The 27,253-nt window shown below is 37.7% G+C and overlaps 1 protein-coding gene across 9 annotated transcripts; it reads right to left on the bottom strand.

Annotated features, from left to right (window-relative positions):
* LOC130738207 (ABC transporter C family member 10-like) lies at positions 1 to 25,934 on the bottom strand. 9 transcript variants are annotated; one of them, XM_057590141.1, is made up of 13 exons: positions 25,519 to 25,934; positions 25,280 to 25,349; positions 19,642 to 24,288; positions 19,403 to 19,472; positions 10,788 to 10,914; positions 9,951 to 10,538; positions 9,698 to 9,862; positions 8,811 to 9,105; positions 8,483 to 8,697; positions 8,085 to 8,390; positions 7,947 to 8,007; positions 4,293 to 4,532; positions 1 to 253 (listed from the first exon to the last, which is right to left on the bottom strand). In XM_057590141.1, the coding sequence occupies exons 6-13, from the start codon at positions 10,533 to 10,535 to the stop codon at positions 132 to 134; spliced, it is 1,989 nt and encodes a 662-aa protein (XP_057446124.1). In that variant the 5' UTR covers positions 10,536 to 10,538; positions 10,788 to 10,914; positions 19,403 to 19,472; positions 19,642 to 24,288; positions 25,280 to 25,349; positions 25,519 to 25,934; the 3' UTR covers positions 1 to 131. The 9 variants fall into 9 exon arrangements, 6 of the variants coding, with proteins under 6 accessions (XP_057446124.1, XP_057446123.1, XP_057446125.1 ...); XM_057590140.1 differs by having other exon boundaries at positions 19,403 to 24,288; XM_057590142.1 differs by having other exon boundaries at positions 19,403 to 19,805; positions 25,519 to 25,791.
* Between the last annotated feature and the right edge of the window lie 1,319 nt (positions 25,935 to 27,253).

The following is a 27,253-nucleotide window of genomic DNA, read 5'->3' as shown; positions in this document are numbered from 1 at the left end:
GCAACTAAAGCTTATTTTTAACATTAAGATGGGCTCAATATGTTACATTCAACTTTTAATCATTCATTTTATTGGCTTTCATTGCTCTTAGCTAATAACAAAAGCAGAGAATAATGCTAGCACAAAAAAATTCACATCTTCCAATGTGATTCTGCAGACTGAAAATGAGACCAGTATTCCTTAACAAGTTGCCTAAACAATGATTTTTCTCTCTTCATCAACTCCATAGGCTCATCATACTCTGCTAGCTTTCCTGCAAATACAACACACATTTCATTAAGCACACATAATCAAACTTTTATTTCTAACCTTTTATATGTAATAGAACTTCTTCATAAGTGAACTCAAGCATGGACAACATATTTTACATACAGACATATTGTGCCACAAAATGTACAAATTTAGATCAACTACCTCATTTGTATTACCCTGACTAACTAGTTGAACCCAACTAGATCCTCGAATTGTAATGCACAACAATTTAATGGGCTACTGTTTGCGCTCTTACCTTATCCAGTTACTTAGAATTAAATGATTATATGACATCAACAGTACAGATTGGAAATAGAGTAAATGGTGTAGTCTGAAAATTATCTGTTCAATTATATTAAACAAAGGACATTTATATGTAAAAAATCAAATTAGTCCAGGAAAAGGTAGAAGGTGAATATATTAGTTCCTCGATAATTCAAATTTTATTTGAGGCTTAATCCTCATATTAGTCCCTGTCTTTGTGTCGCCGTTTGAACCAGGTCCCTGACCGGAAAACTTTGTGGAAAACATCCTCGGTTTTGCAAAGTGTGTGGAGTCAGTCCTCGCCGGAGTCCGGAGCTCCGGCGAGTGATGAAATGGCACGCTGATGAGGTTAAGTGAGCTGACATGGATTAAAAAAAAATAAAAATTTTACACTTCAGAAATTAAATCAATTAAGAAAATTAAATTAAATTAAAAAAACCCAATTCTAAATCCTAATTCAAAAACACTAAATCCCAAACTCAATTATTCCACATCATATCTTCTTCTCATCTCACGAGAAAAAAAATCTTCTTCATCAACATGAGAAGTCTCCAGAACCTTTCTCTTCACCAATCATCCTCACCTTGCTCTTCCCTTCACAAGTCCCCATCTCCCAACCTTATCCCTCTCCTCCTCCTCTTTCTCGCCACCGCAACTCCCCAGCACCTCCACAAACCCAGATCTGCAAGGTACTCCACAGGAATTAATGGAGGTGCCCAGATCGGAATTGAAACCTGTTTTTCTCCTCTGTGGCGGCTCCCAGATCAGAGTTGCAGCGAGGCTAAATTTAGGGTTGGGGAAGATGAAGGAGGAGTGGCAGCGCTGGGTTTCATCATGAAAGGGAGAGCTAGGGTTTTTTGTGGGTCTGGTGAGATGAAACCCGTTTTTCTCCTCTGTGGCGGTTCCTGAACCTCTCTTACCCTTCAACATCTTCATATTTATCATCCTCTTCAATCCTCACCATCTTTTGCGTCACCGCCTCTATTGTTCCAACCCAATTGCAGATCAGATATGGAATTCTTTTCAAAACAGATCTTGAAATCAGCTCTAAAATGAAACCAGTAGCTTCTCGTAAAGATGGAGGGAACAAAGATGACCATAAGCTTCTCATAAACTTTGTTCTTGTTATGACTTTTTTGGATTTGGGGGTTTAATTTTGTGGAAAACCAGAGCTTGAAAAAGCTCTTACAACTCTTATGGAAGCATGTGTAGAGCTGCAAAGGAAGCGTTTTCTAGTTTGTCTGTGACATTGTTGCTATTGTTTGGATTTTGGTTAATTTTCATATTTTGTAGATTGTCTGCAAATGAAACTAAGACTGAGAAATTGAAGTTTCATAATAACGTAGTGATTTCTCAAAAAAAAAATAAAACTTGTGGGTTGGTTGCTGTTGTTATGGGAAAGGCTAATTTATGGGTAAACTTTATGGGTTTGGGGAGGGTTGATCTTGATTTTCAAGTTTCTGGGTTCAATTATTTGTTGAAGAACATGAAGAATGTGAAGAAGGATAATAATGATGGGTGCCCACTAGGGTGGGCAAGTTTAGAATTGGTCCATCCATGGACCACTCATTTTGACCGGGTCTTCCAGGTTTGTGGGTTTAGGTGTACTGTTTGCTAAATTTGCAAATAAGGGCTTCATAAATTCCCAAAATATTATTGCCCCCCGAATGCAAAACCAAATCCTAACAGAATCTAGAAGAACAATTGGAAGGATCGAGAATATGTTTGGGTGCTTCTGGATCCGTTCTGATCTGTTCTTAGACATTGAACTCCATGGTCGAGTGACCTTGGTTTAGAGGTAGTGGTTGCGCTGGGAAGGCAAATCGGTGGCGTCGAGGAAAGATCCCGAAGGAACGAAACAGATCTAAGACGGTGTTGTTGGCGCTGAACGCGTCCTTCCGAGCGCCAAGTTCAGGTTGGCTCAACGGAAAGGACGAGACTAAGTTGCTGTTGGTTCTTCATCGCCGATTTGAACTGTGTTGCTCTTCGCTCTCCCGTCGCCGGATGCGCCTCAGCAAATCTCCAACTTTTCCACAACCTTCAGAATTTCATTCCAAATCCTGACCTGGGTCGTTCCCCTTTCGCTCCAATTCTCAACAGAAAATGTTGGATCCGCATATTTCTGTCAAAGCTTCAATTTTTTCTGTTGCTGTCTGGTTTTGAGATGATAATTCAAAATCAGGATTGGAATTGGAGTCATCAAGATCTACAATTGGTGAGGAGCCCCAACGCCTTTGCTCGAACCTTCACCAGACGGAGGAAATTGGGGGAATTCAAGATGTAAAACCATTGCTCTGGTTTTCAGTTTTGATTATGTTACAATTGAAACTAGAACTCTACTCTAAGAACCTTTTGAGATTCTCGTGCTTAGTTCTCATATTTGAAGTTGTTTTCTCATTTCCTCTGTTTACATTCTACCTTATATCAATAAAAATGACTTGTTCTTTTCCCATATGACTCTAAGTATTTGTTGTGTCGCCATTAGGATGATCGATGATGCAAGGTTTGGTACTTGTTGTGTCTATGGAGATACTTACTTGAAGAAACAAATTTTTGATACATAGTAATGCATTAGCCATTTTGTTAATGTCTGAGGCAAGGATATTGAAAACAATGTTGAAGAAGTGAAAGATGATTTAAAGAGATTTCCACCCATGTGAGTGTTCTCAATAAATTGAAGAAGGAAAAAAATGCTATAAACTAAAGTCCCACATCGTTCAGAGCCCTGCTTTAAAAGAGTGAATTTGAAATCATGAGGACAAGAACAGGACAAGAGGCACATGAGAGAGGGGTCATAGAGGGATGCCTTAGCAAAATTTTAAAATGTTGTTAATCACAGCAAAATCATGACCATCATCTTAAAATATTATATATCAACGGTTGGGATGACTGGTCCATGGATGGACCATTTTCTTACTTCCCCACCCTAGTGGGCACACCATAATGATGAAATGTGGAAGATTAAGATAAGATAACAAATTTCAAAAAAAAATTAAGATAATAAAGAATTAAATTTAGTGCTTAATTTAATTTTCTTAATTTGATTTAATTTCTGATGTGTAAATTTTTGTGTAAATTTTTTATTTTTTTTAAATCCATGTCAGCACACTTAACCTCGTCAGCGTGCCATTTCATCACTCGCCGGAGCTTCGGACTCCGGCGAGGACCGGCTCCACACGCTTTGCAAAACTGAGGACGTTTTCAACAAATTTTTTCGGTCAGGAACTTAGTTCAGACGGCGACATAAAGACAGGGACTAATATGAGGATTAAGCGTCTTTCTTTTTGAAACTATTATTTGAAGTCTTTGAAATTTGAATGTTATCAGCCAAATGAATTATTGTGTCATGGATTTTTAAAACTAATTTTACCGGTAGAATACTACATACATGGTATGTACCAAAAAAAAGTAACACACAAGTGAAATATAAACTATCATTTTGTTACTATCACAAGTGAAATATAGGTCCCTTTACTTATATGTTACTTAGCCTATTCATTTTCATCCAATATGAGACGTCATACTCACACACTTGACACTTAATACTGCTAATGTCTCACATTGACTCGAGATATGCTAAATAAGTCCTTATAAAGGGTAGAGATACCCCACCTCTAAGCTAGTTTTTGGGGGTAGAGTTAGGCCTAACCCAAATTCTAATAAATACATTTGTATTTTGTAGCCCTTAAGCTAAGCATTTAGGAAATTAAAAAGGAAATATGGTATCATTAGAGATTAACTTGACTGCTTTTAGCGACATTCAATATTCAACTTACCCTCATTGATGGCAAGAACCATAGTGCAATTCATCACGGTTGGTATCCTGTGGGCTACAGTGATTACTGTACAATCAGCAAATTCAGTCTTGATGGTTTTCTGCAGAATCAAATCAGTTGCATTATCAATTGATGCAGTTGCTTCATCCAGCACCAAAATTTTACTTCTCCTCAAAAGAGCACGCCCCAAACAGAATAATTGCCTTTGTCCAGTGCTCCAATTTGATCCATCTTCAACAACTACATAACATTTTTTTTATGAGCAACAAGGAAAGTATTAAATATCAGTTAATTTGTGATATTAAAAGTCATGGTTTAGTTACAATTTTTAAATCTATTTATGTATTGCTTTAGTGGATTCATGCATAACACGTTTAGCGTTTAATGTCTTTCATCATTTCCACTTCTCTATACACTAGTACTAGTAGTAATAGATAAGGTTTGCAAGTTCTGTTTCAATGAAAAGGCATAAAATCAAAAGTTCAGATTAAAAAACAGTTTCATTTCTTAATTTTATACTATTACACTTCTGCTGCCCCTATAAAATTGATACCAAAGCTCCAATTCAATAACATGGTTGCATCAAATTCAAACTCTGTTTTCTTTTATACAACAAACCAAATTCCAGTTTTCCATGGTGAACACTATGAATACTGGAATTCACATATGGAGACCATCTTCCTTTTGAAAGATCTATGGGACGGGGTTGAAGAAGGGTATGAAGAGAGCCCACATCAGAAAATAGCGGACTCGACTAATGGCAAGGAGAAAGAATATAAGAGAACGTGAAGAAAAATGCTACACTGTTGAGGATTATCCAACAAGGAGAGAGCAAAGACATTTATCCTAGAATCTTTGGCATAAAAAAGCCAAAGATGACTAAATACTGAATTTCAAGTTTTAGTAAAGGTGATTGTTATCAAGTTGTAGTATTTGTGAAGCGGAAGCGAATTTGAAAATCTAAGAATGAAAGAAGGTGAGGAAGTCAAAGAACTTTCTCTAATGTGGCTTAAAAATCAATCAAATTAATTTTTTTGGAGATGATTTATTTTAAGAGAAAGTGGTTGACAAGATCTTACGAAGCCTTCCTCAAATATCTGAAAACATTGTTGCTATTATATAATAAACAAAATATCTTTCAAAGTTCACTCAATATGAATTCATGGGGTCTTTAAAAGCTCGTGAGTAGAGAGTGAAAAAATACAACAACCAGTCTTTGGAGAAGATTTTTCAAGCTAGGAGGAATTTCAAAAATTTCAAACCACATCAAGGAGGAAGATGGGGTTTGTTTCATGGACATCCTTCCAGTGGAGGTCATGGTGGCAGACAATTGGAAAGCAAAGGCAAAGGTAGAGGAAGAAGAGATTTTTCATGGCAGCAAAAACCTTCTAGTAACTCTAATTCTTACTGCTTTATTTGCAAGAAAATTAGTCATGAATTTAAAGACCGATGTTGTAGATGCACTAGGTTAAAGATTTCTAACCATTGTAATGGAGAAGAGGAAGACAAGAAAATAGGGAAGAGGAAGACAAGAAAAAGGTTATTGATTATTCAGGAGAAGGTGATGCAAATAAGTTGTTCTTATTGGTAACTAATGATGTCAAATTTGGTGACAAATGGCATTAGATAGTGGTTGCAACAATCATGTAACTAGAAACTAGAATGTATTTGAAGATTTGAACGAAAATTTATCATCTCTTGTTGAACTTATTGATGGGAAGCAAATGAAGATTGAAGGGAAAGATGTCATAGCAATCTACACAAGTGAAGACAAGAAAAAATTCATTGATGATGTTCATTATTCTCCGAATATTTCTCGAAATCTTTTAAATATTGGACAGATCACGAGGAAATGTTATAAGCTGATTTTTTTCTGATAAATGAGACTTTTGATAAAAAAAATTGGAGTACAAGTTCCAGTAGTGATGCAGACTCTTAATAGTCTTTTTCCCATCAACATGGAGTTCTGCCAATATATTTCCTACAAAAGTAAAGTTCAAATAATTCTTATCTTTGGCATTTGATATATGGTCAGTTGAATATCAAAAGTATACAATTATTGAAAAAAAAAGAATATGGTTGTTGGTCTTTCAGATATACAAAAGAGTGATAAAGTTTGGGAAGGTTGTGTTAATGGAAAAATGCATTTCCTCCCTTTTCCAAAAAGGGCTTGGAGAGCATAAGCTCCTCTTGAGCTAGTGCATGCAGATATTTATGGTACAGCTAGAACTTCTTCTCTAGGTAACAATAGGTGTTTAATGCTCTTTGGTGATGATTATACCAAAATGATTTGGATTTATTTTTTAAGAAGAAGTTTGAGGATGTCACTATGTTCCTCCACTTTCAAACTTTAGCTGAGAAACGAAGTGGCTGCGTGAAAGAATCTTAGAAGTTAGAACAGATCAAGAAGGTGAATTTCCATAAGTCTTATCTTAACTATTTCAAGGTACAAGACATTCGGAGGCAGCTTAAAATTAGAGACACACCAAAACAAAACAAGGTGGCATGAAGAAAAAATCAGAGAATTGTAGAAATTGAAAGCAGCATGTTAAAAGGAAAGGAGCTTCCAAACAACTTATGAGCTGAAGCTGTTAACATTTCTGCGTAAATCCTAAATAGATTTTCTACAAAGGCATTCCAGGATAAAACACCATTTGAAGCATGGCATGGCAAAAATGCCAAACAGCTTTAATTTATTTCTAATTCTCTCATTCCCTCTCAGAAGAGAGAAAGGTGGAAACTTTATTTAAGGAGACAATGAGCTCAAGGTATTGAAAGAAGAAGGAAAGAAAAAAATTAGAAAGCCTAAAAAAGCACTTTATGGTCTCAAACAAATACCAAATAGTAAAATTGATGCTTATTTCTTTCAAAGAGGATTCATGAGAAGTCTATCTGAACCATCTCTGTATATGAAGAGAAATGGAGCAGATTTCTTGATGGTCAATTGCTAATATGGTTGACTCATTTAAGGAGACAATGATGTAGGAATAGGAAATAAGAAATCTTGGATTAATTAAGTACTTCCTTGGAATCCATGTAAATAATAAAAAATGAGAGATTTAAATCACTCAAGTGAAGTACGCTTTAGATATGCTTAAAAAATTCAGAATGTAGAAAAGAAAACCAGCTTCAACTCCCACAACCTTGAATGAGAAATTTCAGCTGGATGGTGGTGCAGAAAAATCAGATGGATGTTAGTTAACTATTAATAAAGAAGTCATGTCCCCGAGAATTAGCACAAGTGGTAAGAGCTAGGGGACATAGAGGTTGGGTGTGATGAAGGGTGAAGGGTCCAAGGTTCGAACCCTGAGGAGAGACTAATTTACTAACATCACTAACAACTAATATTTTCCTATCAAAATATTTAATAAAGAAGTCATGGTTCAGTTACAATTTTACGTCCAGCTTTAGTGGATTCAAGCATAAAAGTTTGAGTTTAATGTTTTTAATGTAGATGCACCTTTTCCACTTCTCTATATACTAGTATTAACTATTAAAGGAGAAGCTTTGTAAGTTCTGCTTCGACAAAAAGTTAGAAAATAACAAGTTTAGATTAAAAAACAGTTTCCTTTCTTAATTTTCTACTACTACACTTCCGCTACCCTAACTGAAAGAAGTGGCACCTTTCATGAAATTTCAATGTAGAAAGTGTACCTGAAGAGTCTAAGCCACCTTTTTCCTGGACAGGTTCTTGCAACTGACACTTTCCAAGAACCTTCATGGAAGTTACAATTAGTCCACGATTTCTATGAATAGCAAGGAATAGAAAACAGTAACAGGTATTAGTGTTACCTCCCATATTTCTTGATCTGAGTGTTGAGATAAGGGGTCCAAATTATATCTAACTGTTCCAATGAAAAGGGTGGGATCCTGAGGTATAATTCCAATACTTGATCTCAAATCATGAAGGCCAATAGAACAAATGTCTATGCCATCAACTATAATTTTTCCTCCAGATGGCTCCACAAGACGAAATAAAGCACCTATTAATGTGGATTTTCCACTACCTGTGCTACCAACAATACCAATCTTGTGCCCTCCTTCAAATGTGCATGTGATACCATGTAGTACAAGTGGCCCCCCAGGCCTGTATCGTATCTATTGTGGAATAAATGAGCAAGTTAAATTTTGTAGCTCTTTCAGTTCCCATATTTTTAAATGTTATTCTGCAAATTTTAAGTAATAACTACCTGCAAATCCTGTATTTCGACTTTGCCAGCATCTGGCCAATTAACTGGAGGACGATTTTCTTTTATAACTTCTTGGGCCTCACTTGGTATATGCATGTATTGATTTAGCCTCTCTACGGATACTATGTAATTTGCAAGAATGCAGTGACTTTGAATAGAAAATACTAAGTTAGAGTTTAGTGAAAGGCCATAAGATAGAGCCATACCAATAAATCCTGATACAAAAAGATAATGAATATAAAAGACTTGCATAAGAGAGATAATGCTATTGTTAAGAGTATAAAAGAATATGATTTGTTTTCATTGGTAACAATAACTGAAGTCTCACCAGAAGTTAAAGTCCCATGTGGAAGCATTACCATGCAAAGTGCCGTGGCAGCGAGAACAATTGCGTAGACTGTTTCTGACCGTTGTATCAACCATTCATTGGAGGAAAAAATATGGAAGAAAGGACTAGCATTGGCATCAATTAGATCAAGATTATTCCTGAAAAAACGATCTTCTTCCTCAAATGCCCTTATTGTCATAGATCCAGCAACAGTTTCGGCTACATGATTAGCTACAGAGGATTTTGTTGTGCCTTCCATCCGCATAAATTCTTTAGCACATGGATAGTAGTATCTCTATTGAAAAAAGTAGATAAATCCTTCACATGTTCACTATCCAACTATTGAAAATATAAAAACCATTCATTGTCTTTACTCAACACCTTAAGCTTTTGGAATGGTTTCTTCATGATACCATATAAGTGATTCTAACCATGTGGTGAAGTTTTTAAGTAAATTTAATTTCTAAGGTAGGTCTAGTGAGTTATTATAGCTTGTGTTTTGCAATATTTTTCGTGATACCAACCAAGAATATTGTAAATTCTGGGGTCTAACTCTAAGCATCTTACCAAAAGAAGCAAAGCCATGTTACGAAGAAAAATTGCAAAAAATATTAATATGGCAAAGGTAACTAAGTTAGTTGCTGGAAACCATGGAGGGTGGTGAGGGCTAACTACCGCTACTTGTGTTTCGTATGGTAACTTTTATTATTTTCCTACCAGAAGTTACCTAGAATATAAAGTGTCGAAGATAATAAAAACTGATGAGTTAAAGCATTACGCCCAACCCTATTTTTCAAAGAACAATGAGCATTGGGAAGTTATAAAAACATGAAAAAGGTAATTACTGCAATTCGCGGTATAATTCTAAGTAGAATATGTTCCATTACCTGCAAGCGCATAACAATATAAACCATAGGTATCGAGATAAACAAGAGTTGCCAAGTGGTTGCTGTTAAAACTATAAGATCAGCATAATAGCTTATAATACCGCCCACAGCATAAGAGAGGTTAAGTGGGAGATCAAGATCCACAATGCTAAGATCTGCTGAGACCTAAACCCGGAAACAAATAGTCAAAGTTATAATACAGTGATAGTTTCATTAAATTTTATTGAAGGGTAAAACTATTTAGGAAGCTTACCCGACTAAGTATCCTTCCCAATGGTGTAGAGTCATAAAAAGACATTGGTGCACGAAAAAGGGAGTTCATTAACTGTGAAAATAGCGATTTTGATGATTGAACACCCAAAGCAACAGAAAGAAAAACTCTAGTCATTAAGAAAATTGTGGAGCCAACTCCAATCAGCAAGTAAACTAGAATCAATTGCAACGTGCTGACATGAGAATTGTCAACATTAGAAGCCATCCATGAGTTTTGAATTATCTGGCAAATCACAAACATGAGGAAAGAAAGACAACTCCCAGAAAAGTATATGTAACCTCTACTCTGATTAAAATACTGTAAATAAGGCTTGAATCCTGTGTCTCCTCTTTCTCTCTCTTCTTGCTTGATTAGTTGGTCACCATTTAATGCTTTAAACTGCTTCTGTTTGGAAGATTTTATAATCTCTCTACCAGAATTTGAAGGTCTCTGGGAAGAAGTAACATCTACAAGCCGGTCAGAACCAGCAGTTTCTTTGTGAGCATTGACTAGATCCTGAAATCCTTGGCTTGAGGTCAATAGATGGTGATAAGGAGCAGCTTGTAGGGATTTTCCACCTGACATCAACTGCAGAGAAAAAAGTTACTACCTCCATTCCAGAATGTTTTTGGAGACCAAGCATTACAAGTTATATATAAATATATATATATATATATATATATATATATATAACTTCAAATTTGTCATTCATTAACAATTTATAGTATATATAACTTCAAATTTGTCATACATTAACAATTTATAGTTAGAGACACTATTAAGAATAAAAAAAAAAGACAATGACATAAACTTATGGCTGAAGATGAATGAAATTACCAAAACAGAATCAAATGCTGGAAGGAAGTCAACTTGATGAGTCACAAGTAGAACTGTCTTTCCGGAAAGTCCTTCCAACTCCCCAATGTATAATTGCAATTTGGTAGAGAGAAATCTACCAAACAATCTAAAAGAGAAAATTAAGAGAAGAAAGAAAAATGAGGTTTTTGCCAATTTCCTTATTATCCTTCATCAATGATAAAATGTTACAATTTATAGTTAGGGTAGAATCCTTAAGCTAATGATAACCATAATCATCTCACTAAGAATACTCTAGAATATAATAAGCTGGGAATGAATACTAAAAGTGATAAAACTAAAACTTAATAAATCTAACCAATGTGGGACTTCTAACACACCCCCTCACGTCCAGGACTGAGCAACCTGGAACGTGGGATCAACAACAACGGGTACCCCAAATATGACAGGTCTTCACAACAAACAACAAATGGATCTAGGATAGGCTCTAATATCATATTAGAAATTAGGAGGCCTATACTCAACCCAAAAGCTAGCTCAAGAGTTATGGTTTGCACTACCCTTATAAAGACTATATATGCTCTATCTCTAGCCAATGTGGGACTTCTAACAATCCAAACACAAGAAGATCATCAGGTAGGACCTCAATTCAAGTTGATGGCTACCCAAACGGAAAACAGATCAAACAATTGGTTATGCTGAGAAATCACGGAATGAGCTAAGCAATAAACAATCTGTTTTATTCCTAAAATGCATATATCTCCCAGAATATTTATAGTAAGATTAGGTTTCTAACATAACTAACATACCATGTGTATCAACAGTTTCTTCAATTCGTCCACGAAGACCTCGCTTGGTATATAGCTCTACAAGCTGCCATGACCATCCATATCAAGAAAGCTAATTAAGATGATAGGTGAGAAAAATTGCAAAGAATAACTTTGCACTACCATCCAAGTAACATCTAATAATTCCAGAAACTGGAAATTTTCTCACCTTGAATCATCTTACATCCTCTGGATTATAAAATGTGTGTTTCACAAAAGCTTTACATTTTGATACTCTTTGGGGTTTACTGCACCACAAAATGAATAAAAACTTCAAATAAGCTAAACAGGAATTCTACTATTGATTGTGTAAGATTGGATACACTCACCACAAATTGTGTGTGAGGTAGACAATATTATTTAAAATAATAAAGAGACAAAATATGCTAGGAATATTCTGAGCATATTACAAAATAAATAAATAATAAAATAAAGGAATATCTCGTAGGATATTACGCCTATTTATCTCTAACACCCCCCGTCAAGCTTAGCGTTGGATTAAGACCAACTCGAAGCTTGGATCTAAAAAGTTCAAACAACGGACGAGGTAACGCCTTAGTGAAAATATCAGCAAGCTGGAGAGAAGTGGGCACATGACGAACAGCTAATCGACCAGAGGAAACCAACTCACGGACGAAGTGACAATCCAAGTCAATGTGTTTGGCATGCTTATGAGCAACGAGATTTTGGGCCATAAACAAAGCACTCTGGTTGTCACTAAGAAGAAGAGGAGTCGCTGATAACCGAACACGAAGCTCATGAAGAAGATTAAGCAACCAAACGAGCTCAGAAGCAGTATTGGCCATAGCTCGGTACTCAGATTCACAACTGGAGCGAGCAACAGTAGGTTGTTTATTGGCACTCCAAGACAAGAGATTATCACCAAGAAAAATGGCATCGCCATAAGTAGAGCGACGAGTGTCCGTGCAACGAGCCCAATCAGCATCACTATAACCAAGAACAGCGGGGGAAGCGGTACGATGAAACGTAAGACCGAAGTGTTGCGTGCCACATACATAACGAAGAATTCATTTGACAGCCTGAAAATGATCCACAGTCGGAGCCTGAAGGAACTGACTCACGGTGTTAACAGCATACGACAAGTCAGGGCGAGTAATAGTCAAGTACTGCAAGGCCCCAACTAGAGAGCGATAATGCGTAGGTTCTGAGTAAGCCTCACCAGAACTGACAAGATGAGATCCAGCAGTCAAGGGCGTAGAAACATGACTAGCCTCAAGCATCATAGCACGAGAAAGCAAATCATGTGCATATTTGGCCTGTCCCAAGAACAAACCATCAGCAGTGTAAGTGATCTCAAGACCAAGGAAGTAGCCAAGCTTACCCAGATATTTAATGGCGAACTCAGCATTAAGGCGAGCAATAAACTGAGTCAGAAGGGAGGGATCACTACTAGTAAGGATGATGTCATCCACATACACAAGCAGATAAAGAGTAATATTGCCTTTGTAGAAAAAGAGCAAGGATGGATCAGCCCAACTACACGACAAACCAAAACGCAGGAGAAAAGAGCTCAAGCGCGGAAACCAAGCACGAGGCGCTTGTTTGAGGCCGTAGAGGGCCTTGTTCAACCGACACACATGAGTCGGGAAACGAGGATCAACAAATCCAGGAGGCTGCTCCATATAGACAGTTTCAGTGAGATGACCATGAAGGAAGGCATTTTTTACATCCAACTGATGAAGCTGCCAATCATTAAGCACGGCAAGAGATAAAATAAGGCGTACAGTAGTAGCTTTGACAACAGGACTGAAAGTAAGAGAGTAATCGAACCCCGGAATCTGCATGAAACCCTGAGCCACCAAACGCGCTTTTAAGCGCTCAACAGTGCCGTCACTATGGAACTTAGTGCGAAAAACCCATTTACTTCCAACAACATTGGTAGTGGAAGGGCGAGGAACCAAAGTCCAAGTACAATTCTTATGAAGAGCAGAAAGTTCGTCCTCCATGGGTGCCAACCACTGAGGATGCTTCATAGCAGATTTGAATCCCTTAGGCTCAGTAACAGCATGCAAAGCAGTGAGAAGACCAGTAGGCTAAGCATTAACCAAGGCATATCGCAGATTCGGCTTAAAAATACCATTCTGAGAGCGAGTCCGCGAACGAGCATCAATAGGAGCAAGGGGAACCTGAGCCACAACAGGGGAAGTAACCGGCGGTAAAGGAGACAGAGCCTGAGGTCCAACAGGAGGGGTAGCCGGCTGTGCGGGGGAAGCAGGAGCCGGCGAAGGTGGTGCATCGTCAGGAGGAACCGGCAGAGCAGGTAGGGCATCTGAGTCATCACAGGATGGACAAGACAGAGAACCAGTAGGCGGTGAACTCTCCGGAACGACAGGAAGAACAGGTGGTGGAGATGGAGGAGAACCTGCAGCCGGTTCATAAAACGTAGAGACCAGCAAGTCATTAGGTGAAGAGTGAGAACCTGTAAAAGGGAAGCAAAATTCATCAAATTGAGCATGACGGGACACATAAGTCCGAGAAATAGCCAGATCGAAGCATTTAAATCCCTTGTGGTGACTGCTATATCCCAAAAATATGCAAGGAGTACTCCGAGGGCTAAATTTATTTTTCATGTATGGACGCAAGCACGGGAACACCCGACATCCAAAAGGATGAAAATTAGCATACGTAGGCGCAACATGAAACAGAAGTTGAAATGGAATCTGATTAGAGAGCACCTTAGAAGGGACACGGTTAATAATATATACCGCAGTACTGAAAGCATCAACCCAATAGCTAGTAGGGACATGTGAGTGATACAACATAGCAAGACCAAGCTCAAGAACATGTCTGTGTTTCCGTTCAACCCGTCCATTCTGTGCTTGAGTATGAGGGCATGAAAACCGATGAAGCACACCTGAGGAAGTAAATAAAGTCTGAACTTTGTTATTAGTGAACTCGGTGCCATTATCACTTTGAAAAACTTTGATCGATCGGGAGAATTGATTTTCCACAAACGCTTTGAAGCGAACAAGAACGTCATAAAAATCAGACTTGCGCTTCAATGGATAAAACCAAGTAAACCGGGAAAAATCATCCACAAAAATAACAAAGTACAAAAAATCATCAGCAGAAGCAACATGAGATGGTCCCCACAAATCACAATGGATAAGGTCCAAAACTGCAGAAGCTCTTTTATTATTATCATAAAAGACTAGACGTTTACTTTTAGCCATCTGACAAGAAGTACAACAGATAGGCTTAGGCAAAATAGAGGAAACATTGAAACAACCAAGTTTATGCAATTGTTGAATAATGTCAAAATTAACATGTCCTAATCGTGAGTGCCACAATTCAAAGGAGGCACGAGGTAATAGAGAACTGGTAGTAAGCAGCGCCTGCGATCCTTGGTCAAGCACATAAAGTCCTTTATCACATCGGCCCCTTCCCAGAACGGCGCCTGTCTGTGGGTTCTGAATAACAAAAGAATCGTCCAGAAAAATAGCTTTAGCATTATGGTTACGAGTCAATTTGCTAACAGAGACAAGGTTTTTAGTTAACTGAGGCACAACCAAAACATTAGATAAAGGAACAGAATGTGAAACAGAACGAGAACCAATATGAGTAATATGTAAACCAGCCCCATTACCAACAAGAACACGATCATTACCAGAGTAGTCCTGAGAGTCCGTCAGTTGAGATAGAGAAGGAGTCATATGAGAAGTGGCACCTGTATCCATGTACCAATCGGAACGGTTTGAGTTGTCCAAGGAACAACCCGCAGCAAAGGATTGTGCCAAATTGGCAGACTCAGAAGAACGATCCCAGCGAACCGGACACTTATCAGCATAGTGACCCTGCTCACGACAAATTTGACAACGAGGAGTGTAAGAGCCACTGATAAGTGCCAAATTTACTTAAATTATCATATTATAATTGACACTTATTTGTTCTAAACATGTGAATTATCATTCAAATATCCTCATTTTCATATTTTTGTAAATATTTAGATTTTACTAGTATTATGCTTTAAATATAGTCTAAATCATGATGAATCTTTGGGTTTTGTTGTAGGGATGAATATCCAAAGAAATATGCAAGATTTGGTGAGGTAATGAGGGTTTTCAAGTTTTTTTGGTCCAAAGGTGCTAAGCATCAGCCAAAGGGTGCTAAGCATCATCTGGAAATGGAGACTCCTTCAGCATGAAGTAACAGAGTGCTAAGCGTTTAAAATGGAATGCTAAGCATCATCTGGCGGTGGGGAATCCTTCAGCATGAAGAAACAGGGCGCTAAGCACCTAAAGTGGAGTGCTAAGCACCCTGTAACAGATCTGCAATGCTATAAAACTCAAAGTTCAACACAAAACAGGGAGTTCACGAAAATCAGAGATAAATACACAAACCCATCACTTGGGGAAAGCGAGAACTAAAAGGAGATCATCAAGGGTGACCTAGGAGACTAGAGAGAAAGCTTTGGAGCTGATTTCATCGTCGGGGAACCGTCACGAGTCGGTTTTTCATCGCTCTTCTTCTCTTTTATCATTGTAAAGCTATCCATGGAAGTGGATAGCTAATTTCTCATTTGTTGGGATTAGAACTAGTTGTTTTGATGCTCATGTAATCTATTTGATTTCTTTTCATGCAAATTTCATGTTTCTATGTTAAAGAATCAATGGTTTTCTCTTATGCTTCAAGCTATATCTTAGGTTGATCCCCTTGGGTATTTTGATTGAATCAAACTTGTGTAGGGAACTCACATGATCTTGAGTCTGAACTAGAGTTAATCATATGTTTCTTTTCCATGATTCAATGATTCTTACCTTGTGCTTCATGCTTGTTTTGGATTGATCACCTAGAACATGAATTAAGATTTAATAGGATGGTGGGAACTAACTATTTAAATCTGAATTAGGTAAAATCATCTAATGATTCTAAGGTCTAGGGATAGGGTTAGATCATTAGTCTATTCAAACATCCATGCTTAATGCTACTCACTATTGTTAATCGATCAAGGGATTGAAGGTTAATATAGGGAGTTGATAATCTTCTACACCGGGGGACTGGGTAGTAAGATAAGAAATGGTGGGAGGAATCAATTGCATAGAACGATATTTGTATGTGAATCAATAGAATACATAGAGGTCAAACAACGAAACTCTAATCCCAGCAAAACTATCTACCTTGGTGAATCCAACTACTTTATCTGCTTTCTTTATATTTTCATGTTCTTAAACAAACCCCTAATATCTCTGTTAACCCTCATTTAAGTTGTTAACTATTGAACGACATAAGTATTACTCCTCCTTGTGGATACGACAAAACCCTTTACTATACTACAATTGAGTCTTGAGAGATTCAAACGTAGAGTGGTGAAAAAATCTTTCAACAGCCATGACGACCAGAGCCACCATTATTGCGACGCTGGCGAGATCCACCATTAGAGTTTCCACGATTTCCACCACGAGAACCGCCACTGGAATTACCACGGTTGCCACTAGTGGAAGACTGAGTACCAGAAGAGCGAGGCTGATTACTCGCATGGAAGGCAGCAGGCGGAGGGGTCACTGATTCGTCAAGAGAAGCCTAAAAAATAGCATGGCTCTCGACCTTACAAAGAATGTCAGTAAAGAAAGGTAGGGGTACCTGATCAAGCTGACCTGTGGAAAAATTTGCATATGAGGGGCCAAGACCACGAAGGAACCAGTGAACTTTATCATCATTAGGCACAGGTGCACCAATAGCAGCCAGCTGATCACAGATAGTGCGAAATTTCCGCCCGTACTCAGAAACTGATAGAGAACCACGACGCATGAGTTGAAGTTCATCGCGGAGACGTAGTTCACGTGCCTTGCTGCGGGAGGCATATGCAGAGTGTAAAGCAACCCAAACATCACGAGCAGTGGTTGCACTTAGAGTCTCAGATAAGGCCTCCTCAGTGAGGGAGGAAAGAAGCAGACTGTTGACATTACGATCTCGAGCCTGCCACTCAGCATAAAGAGGATTTGGAGAAGGAGCACCATTGCGTTGTGGTTGAGCAACAGTTGATGCAAATGTCTGTTGAGTAAATTCCGGCGGAAGATCGACGATAGGGTCAACAATATCATACAAGATCTGATTCTGAAGAAGAGCAGCAACCTGTTTACGCCAGAGAAGAAAGTTTTCTGGTTTAAGTTTCACCGTAAGCATATGCACCAAGGTGTTCATGGAAAAAGTCGGAGGAGTAGCATCGGAAGCCATGGGAAAATGGGAACAACTGTGGCAAAAATAGCAATAAGCTTCAAGCAAATAAAAGCTCAACTCCTGGTCAACAAAAATTTCTCAAGCTGGTCAAAAACGTCCAAAAGCTGAAGAGAGAAATAATTAAATGCAAACCAGTGAAGATCCCAAGAAAGAAAAAAAAAAATCAGACGGCTGGCGGCTGACTCAAGAGACAAGCTGTCACGACCGAAAATCCTAAGCCGTGACCGGCGCACAGACTATCATCTTAGCCTGGCAAGCCTATTTAACCAAAACCCTCTTCCCAAAATGATTTTCCAAAATTATACATGTTTACTATAATTTACAAAAAGAATCTTTCCTGTAGTATCAATATCTCCAAAATAATAAAATATATCAATTGAGGTTTATCATATCTAGAACTCCAAGAATACACGAATTCCAAATCCAGCACTAAAGTGCTAATTCTTAAATTAAAACAATACATAATAACTCAAACTGAATTCCCCAAGACTCCCCTACAGCTGCAGAATAGCAAAGAGCAACAAAGACACAAATATGACCACCTGCCGAATGAGGCCTATAAACAAAACGAGCCGAATGATCTGAAATTGACAACAGTCTGCTACTTAGTTGCCTGAAAATCTGTGGAGGGAAAATAATGAATGGGGTAAGTCACAAAGACTTAGTGAGCAATCAACAACCACCATGAACAGGAAGGGGAAACATTAGAGGCACGAGTTTTTCGCTCTCAACTCAGTTTAGATAATCACTATCACCAACAATATTAGTTCAAACCATTTCAATGCTAAAAGTACTGAAACTCATAAAGATCATAAATAATCATGTCAAATAGATAAGTTAAAATCATGTAAATAAGTGAAGACATTTAAAATCTGAAATTTAATGGAATAGGGTCACACATGTAGAACCGTGAGGCGGCTCCATCTCGCTGATAGCCCTCTCCTCCTAAGGGATGGCCTCTCCGATAGGGGCGGCTCCATCTAGCGGATAGACCTTTCCTTTCTCAAGTCACATTGTGTCATCGGGGGAAGCTACATCTCGTTGATAGCTCTTTCCTCTTAAGGATTATGTTACCCAAGAGGTGGCTCCATCTAACGGATAGTCCTCTCCACCCGAAATCATGTAATATCTCATCAATCTCATCGGGGGAAGCTACATCTCGTTGATAGCCCTTTCCGTGCACTGGCGGCTTCATCTAACGGATAGCCCTCTCCTCCCGGAATCAAACTAGCTAGGTGCACCTAGGTCGTTACCTCCGCTAACGGCTACGGGGTTCTATCAAGGATCCCCAAAACCATTTTCTCAAACCAATACAAGTCTCATCAACAGTCTCAAAATCAGCTTTCAAATGCTTATCAAAGCTTTTCAAGTTCACAATCTCAATTTCACATAATTTCAAAATTAACCCAATGTCATTCTCTTCTCATACCAATTAATAAAACATACTCAAAATCAGCTTCATAAAATCAGCTTTTAGAGTTCAAGAATGATAGTCAAACATATAAAAAAAAAACATGTTTCCCCAATTTAGATAAATAGGCAATATGATAAAGTAATTAAATCAGTTATAAGACTGTTAAAAATATATCATAGCAGTTGAAAACCACTCACAGTTACGAAGAACCAACACGATTGCTCTCCACAACTGCGCGACAACCAAACGAACCACTAACCGGCAGATCTGAACACCAAAAATCAACTTCAAACCTTCAGCAACAATTATCTTATGTCGTACTACCCGTGAGCAACTATGAAATCCCCAATTATGTACCCAAACCCCTAAAATAATCCTACTCAAGTCTAACATATACTATAATATCATTCTTTAAATCTATAAGTGATAGATATACCTCAATAACCCGAATGAGTAATCGTGAAGCGGTGGGTACTCTTCTCATTCTTTAGCACAAACCCTATCTCCCAAAACCATGCCCAACATCTTTTCCACTTGCAAGATAATTTCTCTTCACCAACGTCTATTTGATGGTGGGGGTATTGTGTAGTATTTTGTTTCCTTTGAAGAAGAAAGAAAAATTGAAGAGAAGAGAAAAGAACCAAAGCTGTGCACAGGAGAAGGAAGAAAGCAACGAGCACAGAGAGAAAAGAATTGCTTTTTTTTACCGTTTCAGAAATTGTGGGTGTGGGGCTGCGTGGGTTATGGGGTTAGGTTAGATTGTTTTTTTTTTAACTATTATTATTATAAGTTTTTGCTTTATTAAATATATATGTATATATATATTTTTTTTCTATTTCCTGTACCGTTTTTTTTTAACAGGATGTTTCAATCTTCCCCCCTTAGAAAAATTCGTCCTCGAATTTTATAGTTTTAGCTAACTTTTAAGTTTCCAATAGCGAGAGATACTGGTTACTCCACGTTCCCAAGATTTCTCTTCACCTCACCAGGTGGTTCTAACCAAAGAACTTTCACTGAATCAATTCTCTTAGAATGCATACACTTCACCCTCATATCAACCAAGGCTACTGGATGTTCCATAAGGTAAATGCTCATCTAATTATATATCATGGAAAATTTCGTGCCTAAAAGTTTAGCTTATTCAATTTCAAACCAACCTATTTGGTAACCTGCATCACTTACCATACCAAACCTCAAATAGTGTCATCCAAATGCTAGATTGACAATTGTTATTATAAGCAAATTCAAACAAAGACAACTACTGCTTTGAACTCCCTCTTTGTTGTAGAACACAAACCCAAAGCATATCCTCTAAGATCTTAATAGTCTCTCTCATGCTTGTATGAGCATTAGCTCAAGATATAAACAATATTTAAATTCAAGCGAGTCATCAAAGCAATTCAAGGAAGACTTCCAAAATTGTGAAATGAATTGAGCTTTCCAATAATTGTAGACACATGTACAGCAAGTAAATAATCACACTTATCCAAGTATAGCTTAGTATACGCAGCTCCAGTGTAGGTACTCTCACAGGCAAGAAGTGTGCCAACTTTGACAATCAATCTATAATCACACCTAAGGAACCATAACCCCTTGATGTCCTAGGAAAATCTATCATGAAATTCATAGCAATACCTATCCACTTTCACTCATCTCAATAGATTGAAGCACCTCTACTGGGTTTTAGTGCTTATCCTTACCTCCTTGACATACCATTTAGAAACAAATTCCACTACGTTTTTATTTTATTTTATTCCTTCCCACCAATAAATGTGCTTTCAAGTATTGAATCATTTATGGAATTCATGTGTATGGTGTATGAAGAACGATGAGTCTCCTCTAATATTTCTTCCTCAAACTATCTACATTAGGCACACCTATTTATCATTCAAATCACTAAATGTCAACAAAGTCTAATGAAAACTATAAAATCTTATCACTTTAAACATCCTCTTCCATCTTCACCCTTTGCAATTTTTTTTTTTAACTGAAAGGCTATCATACAGTATATTTAAGTGTTACTGGAACTAATGAATAAAAGGGCTTAGAATCCTTCAGGCAACTACCTGATGTAATGGTCACTGTTGCACCAAGTAACCATACAATAATTAGGAAATTATGGACTACATGATTGCCTAGGATTATCACATGAAGCAATAGGAAGATGACTGTGATCAATTTGCCAAAGCTTCTAACCAGTAAATTAGAAAACTCAGAAATCTCTCTCTCTTTTTTTCCAACCAGGGTGTTTTTCTTTTTTTTTTTTTACAGCAAAAGCTTCTTCTTTCCACCAAAACTATAAGTGTTAAAATTGTTTTCTGGGTGGACCACTAACATCATCTCCATCAAAATCCTCTTCAATTCTTAACCTTGAGTTTTTCCAACATCTACTAGAGTAAAAAGAATTTGCATGTAAGTCAACACTCAACATTAAGTTGAAATGGGCAAGCCCCAAATGGAACTCCACTATCAACAAGCTTCTAGAACTCTTCTTTATCCTCAGTATAACTAAGAATATCATTAATAAACACAATCATAAAATGCTCAAAGAAGGATTCAAAGATATGGTTCACTGAATTCTTAAATCAGCAGTGGTGTCACTAAGTCCAAAGGCATGACCAACAACCCATTACAGTCACAACATGTGCTGTAAGTGGTCTTCAAAATTCTTTCTTTCTTAATTTTCCATTTATGGTACCTAGATCACTAAGTCTCCCTTTTTTTTTTAATACCATCATATTCTCCAACTGCCTGTAGTCAACACATAACTATGGTCTTGACTCTATTCTTCACAATAAATCTGGTTCAGAAACTAAGTATATGGAAAACTCTATCCCCTTATTGGAAGGTACACCAAGAAATTTTCTTGGGAATACATTCTGCAAAACACCCACCACAAAATCTCTTATAGTTTCAATTTTTTCTAATTGAGTATCTTTACCTAGAGCAATTATTACCTACAACTCTTCCTTAGTAACTTGTTAACTTTCAATACTGAAACTGGATTATGAGGTGTCCAACTTCACTCCCGAAAATGAGAAAAATGACTCTCCTTGTGCCTTAAATCTCACTACCTTATTTATGACAATCCAAAGTATCGTTGACAAAAGATTATCCAATCTATATCCAAAGATCACACTAAAATCAATTATGTCTTAAGCTATAACGACTAACAACAACTCTCAATCGATTTCCAATGGATATCTTAAAAATAATGGTGCACAACTTTACTATAGAAAACTCTCTAAGAGGTGTAGCCACGAGCCCATAACCAACATATTATTTAAGGAAAGAGAAAATTTTCCAACTTCAGAAGCATACTAAAAATGGTAAAATGGAGTATACAGCTTTAGGATCAAACAAAACATGAACATCTCAATAACATATAGAAAGCGGACTTGTAACCACTACAATGGATTCTTGAGAATCATGACGATTCAAAGCAAAGACTCAAGCTTGACTCCCTTGCCAGTCATTAACCTCAACCACCAAATCCTGGTACTCACTTATCTTGGCCAAAATAACTCATAGCTTGCACCACAACCATATGTCAATTCCTCCTAGTATGTAACTTGTCACTAACATCAAACCCTACTAAATCACAAGCAAGCTACAAGATGAAGCTTTTGAGAAATAGAATCTGATATAAATCTCGCACATAAATGCATTTGAGGAAGTAATGGTGCGTGAATTCCCTTCATAACTTAATATATGACTTTGCACAAAGTTTGAAGCCTGGACACTAGAACCACTCCCTAGTGTCATTGACTTTATCCTGTTCCAGCAATTCAAACACATGAGTCAAACCATTTCTAACTCTCGTATCAAACGATTTATAAATGTCAAAATTTGTCCTATGATATTAGAGGTGATCTCGTCGTTATTGTGTGCACAAAGTCACAAAACCAATCATATACTACACCATCTAACTAGAATGATGTTAACTCCACCTCTCTAACGTGTGTGCATCCAAATTGCTCTCTATAGTTTCCATAAAGCACCATTAATCCTCACTTGCTCCCCATGTGCATAAGTACTAGAAAATTAGGAGAATTTAAGCCTCATGCAACCAACTTAGTGTGACCTGAATCTTTCTAGTGACACCTACATTTTGTTGCTCTCTTATGCCTAGCATCTTGCTGAAACTCATAAATTGTCATACGTGGGTTATGTTGTTGCTGCCCAACAACCAGTCCAACGTGTTATTGCAAGTCATGTTATGATTCTTTCATTTCATACCAATTGTAAGCTCTACCATCCTTGAATGTCATTACCGCAATATAAGCACGTTAACATTAGCTACAACAGGGAGCAACAAGCTCGTATCGGCGATGGTCCTTGGCGTAAACTACAACACCGACCACAATCTCCTCAAAGAGGATCTTCATAAGCTGACACATCCTCTAATAGAAATCGAATTTAGGTGGTATCCTCACTGAACAAAGAATATTCATCGAATATAAGACATGACTCAGATTTTTTGGTGAATTGAGGAACGAACTCAAATCACACTTGGAAACAACGTTAAGACTCTCATGAGGCGTTAATAGCATCTTTGAAGTAAGTTGTGCCGCGGTTCACAATTTACTAGAAAGATTCTATCACTACCTCATGTCTACAGCTATTAGGACCTACAACCAAAGCTCTGATACCAACTTTGTCACGACCCAAAATCCTAAGCCGTGACCGGCGCACAGACTATCATCTTAGCCTGGCAAGCCTATTTAACCAAAACCCTCTTCCCAAAATGATTTTCCAAAATTATACATGTTTACTATAATTTACAAAAAGAATCTTTCCTGTAGTATCAATATCTCCAAAATAATAAAATATATCAATTGAGGTTTATCATGTCTAGAACTCCAAGAATACACGAATTCCAAATCCAGCACTAAAGTGCAAATTCTTAAATTAAAACAATACATAATAACTCAAACTGAATTCCCCAAGACTCCCCTATAGCTGCAGAATAGCAAAGAGCAACAAAGACACAAATATGACCACCTGCCAAATGAGGCCTATAAACAAAACGAGCCGAATGATCTGAACTTGACAACAGTCTGCTACTTAGTTGCCTGAAAATCTGTGGAGGGAAAATAATGAATGGGGTAAGTCATAAAGACTTAGTGAGCAATCAACAACCACCATGAACAGGAAGGGGAAACATTAGAGGCACGAGTTTTTCGCTCTCAACTCAGTTTAGATAATCACTATCACCAACAATATTAGTTCAAACCATTTCAATGCTAAAAGTACTGAAACTCATAAAGATCATAAATAATCATGCCAAATAGATAAGTTAAAATCATGTAAATAAGTGAAGACATTTAAAATCTGAAATTTAATGGAATAGGGTCACACATGTAGAACTGTGAGGCGGCTCCATCTCGCTGATAGCCCTCTCCTCCTAAGGAATAGCCTCTCCGATAGGGGCGGCTCCATCTAGCGGATAGCCCTTTCCTTTCTCAAGTCACATTGTGTCATCGGAGGAAGCTACATCTCGTTGATAGCCCTTTCCTCTTAAGGATTATGTTACCCAAGAGGTGGCTCCATCTAACGGATAGCCCTCTCCACCCGAAATCATGTAATATCTCATCAATCTCATCGGGGGAAGCTACATCTCGTTGATAGCCCTTTCCGTGCACTGGCGGCTTCATCTAACGGATAGCCCTCTCCTCCCGGAATCAAACTAGCTAGGTGCACCTAGGCCGTTACCTCCGCTAACGGCTACGGGGTTCTATCAAGGATCCCCAAAACCATTTTCTCAAACCAATACAAGTCTTATCAACAGTCTCAAAATCAGCTTTCAAATGCTTATCAAAGCTTTTCAAGTTCACAATCTCAATTTCACATAATTTCAAAATTAACCCAATGTCATTCTCTTCTCATACCAATTCATAAAACATACTCAAAATCAGCTTCATAAAATCAGCTTTCAGAGTTCAAGAATGATAGTCAAACATATAAAAAAAAAAACATGTTTCCCCAATTTAGATAAATAGGCAATATGATAAAGTAATTAAATCAGTTATAAGACTGTTAAAAATATATCATAGCAGGTGAAAATCACTCACAGTTACGAAGAACCAACACGATTGCTCTCCACAACTGCGCGACAACCAAACGAACCACTAACCGGCAGATCTGAACACCAAAAATCAACTTCAAACCTTCAGCAACAATTATCTTATGTCGTACTACCCGTGAGCAACTATGAAATCCCCAATTATGTACCCAAACCCCTAAAATAATCCTACTCAAGTCTAACATATACTATAATATCATTCTTTAAATCTATAAGTGATAGATATACCTCAATAACCCGACTGAGTAATCGTGAAGCGGTGGGTACTCTTCTCATTCTTTAGCACAAACCCTATCTCCCAAAACCATGCCCAACATCTTTTCCACTTGCAAGATAATTTCTCTTCACCAACGTCTATTTGATGGTGGGGGTATTGTGTAGTATTTTGTTTCCTTTGAAGAAGAAAGAAAAATTGAAGAGAAGAGAAAAGAACCAAAGCTGCGCATAGGAGAAGGAAGAAAGCAACGAGCACAGAGAGAAAAGAATTGCTTTTTTTTTACCGTTTCAGAAATTGTGGGTGTGGGGGTTATGGGGTTAGGTTAGATTGTTTTTTTTTTAACTATTATTATTATAAGTTTTTGCTTTATTAAATATATATGTATATATATTTTTTTTTCTATTTCCTGTACTGTTTTTTTTTAACAGGATGTTTCACAAGCAGGGCAGAAACGGTGGTTGGCGGCGCACGTGGGGCGAGGACAGCGCACGAAATCTGTTGGCTGGCAGCGCACGTGGGGTGAGGAAAAGCTGCTGAATGTGGCAGAAGATGCTGGCGGCTACAGCAGGGGACAGCGCACGGAATCTGGAGAACAGCGCACGGAATCTGGTCTGGCGGCGGGACCTGGCACGTGCAGAAGTAGGCTGCACAAAATGCCAAAAAAAAAAAACTGACGTCAGCGGCGCAGAGACAAGGAACCCGCGCACGGAGCACGAGGAAGTGTGACGTCAGCGCACGGAAAACGGCTGTTGCACGAAAGTGGAGGCATAACAGTAAAAAAAGAAAAGAAAACTGGTTGCACGGAAAGCAAGCGGCGGCAGCAACTGTGTAAGGAGAGAGGTGGCGACACAGAGGGTTTGGAGGCTAGGATTTCAACCTAAAACCTGATACCATGTAAGATTGGATACACTCACCACAAATTGTGTGTGAGGTACACAATATTATTTATAATAATAAAGAGACAGAATATGCTAGGAATATTCTGAGCATATTACAAATAAATAAATAATAAAATAAAGGAATATCCCGTAGGATATTACGCCTATTTATCTCTTACGATTGTCACATATATCTCACAACTTCAAAATGACAATAATTAATTAGCAGGTCTTCCCAGAATCATTATTGGAAAATACGTCAATAAAAAAAACTAGATAAATAAAAAAAAATACGAAAGGCTTTCAATTGGAGGGTGTTCAAAAATATCAACGGCTATACCCTGTCAGTTCAACAGTTTTCAGTGAGCTATCAGCAGCCACTGCAGGTGCAGCATCCTCTTCAGCTCTCGTTAGGATTATCTTAGAAAGAGGAGGAAATGAAATTGGTCTATAAATTGAAGTAATTGAAAAGCGCCCAGCATGGAGAAACCTCTCCATCTTGTTCTTGTCTGTATTTATGAACTCACTAGAGAAAATTGGCCTGCAAAAAATTTGCAATTACCTAAATATTATTTTTCTGAAGAGATCTATTCCATGACATGGTTGTTCAAATAAAATACAATACCTACCAACAACTTGTCGAAACATGGAATATTAACTCTTCCTTGGATTTGATGGGGGCACATCATATGTTAAATGCCTTTTCAAACTGCAAAACACAAGTGGTTCAGTTCATGACAAATCTTTTGAATATTCAGGAAGTATCACTTAAATTAAGTAGCATACTACAAACCACATAAAGTGTAAATAGTAGAATCATAAATCATAAACACCCCTGAAATTGAGGACAAATGTTTTAGACTAACAC

This window comes from Lotus japonicus, chromosome 2 (assembly GCF_012489685.1).
Source record: "Lotus japonicus ecotype B-129 chromosome 2, LjGifu_v1.2".
NCBI classification, from domain to species: domain Eukaryota; kingdom Viridiplantae; phylum Streptophyta; class Magnoliopsida; order Fabales; family Fabaceae; genus Lotus; species Lotus japonicus.
The sequence above is the reverse complement of the archived record's forward strand: the minus strand, read 5'-3'. Positions and strand labels throughout refer to the sequence as shown.

Excerpts from the sequence above, each read along its gene's own strand:
- LOC130738207 (XM_057590140.1), bottom strand. The coding sequence starts at position 10,535 with ATGTCAGGTGGAAAATCCCTACAAGCTGCTCCTTATCACCATCTATTG. Across the intron at positions 9,106-9,697 it reads ATATTGTTATGCGCTTGCAG|AGATACTACTATCCATGTGC; the intron begins GTAATGGAACAT and ends TTTTTTCAATAG. Across the intron at positions 8,008-8,084 it reads CAGATCAAGAAATATGGGAG|GTTCTTGGAAAGTGTCAGTT; the intron begins GTAACACTAATA and ends ACTTCCATGAAG.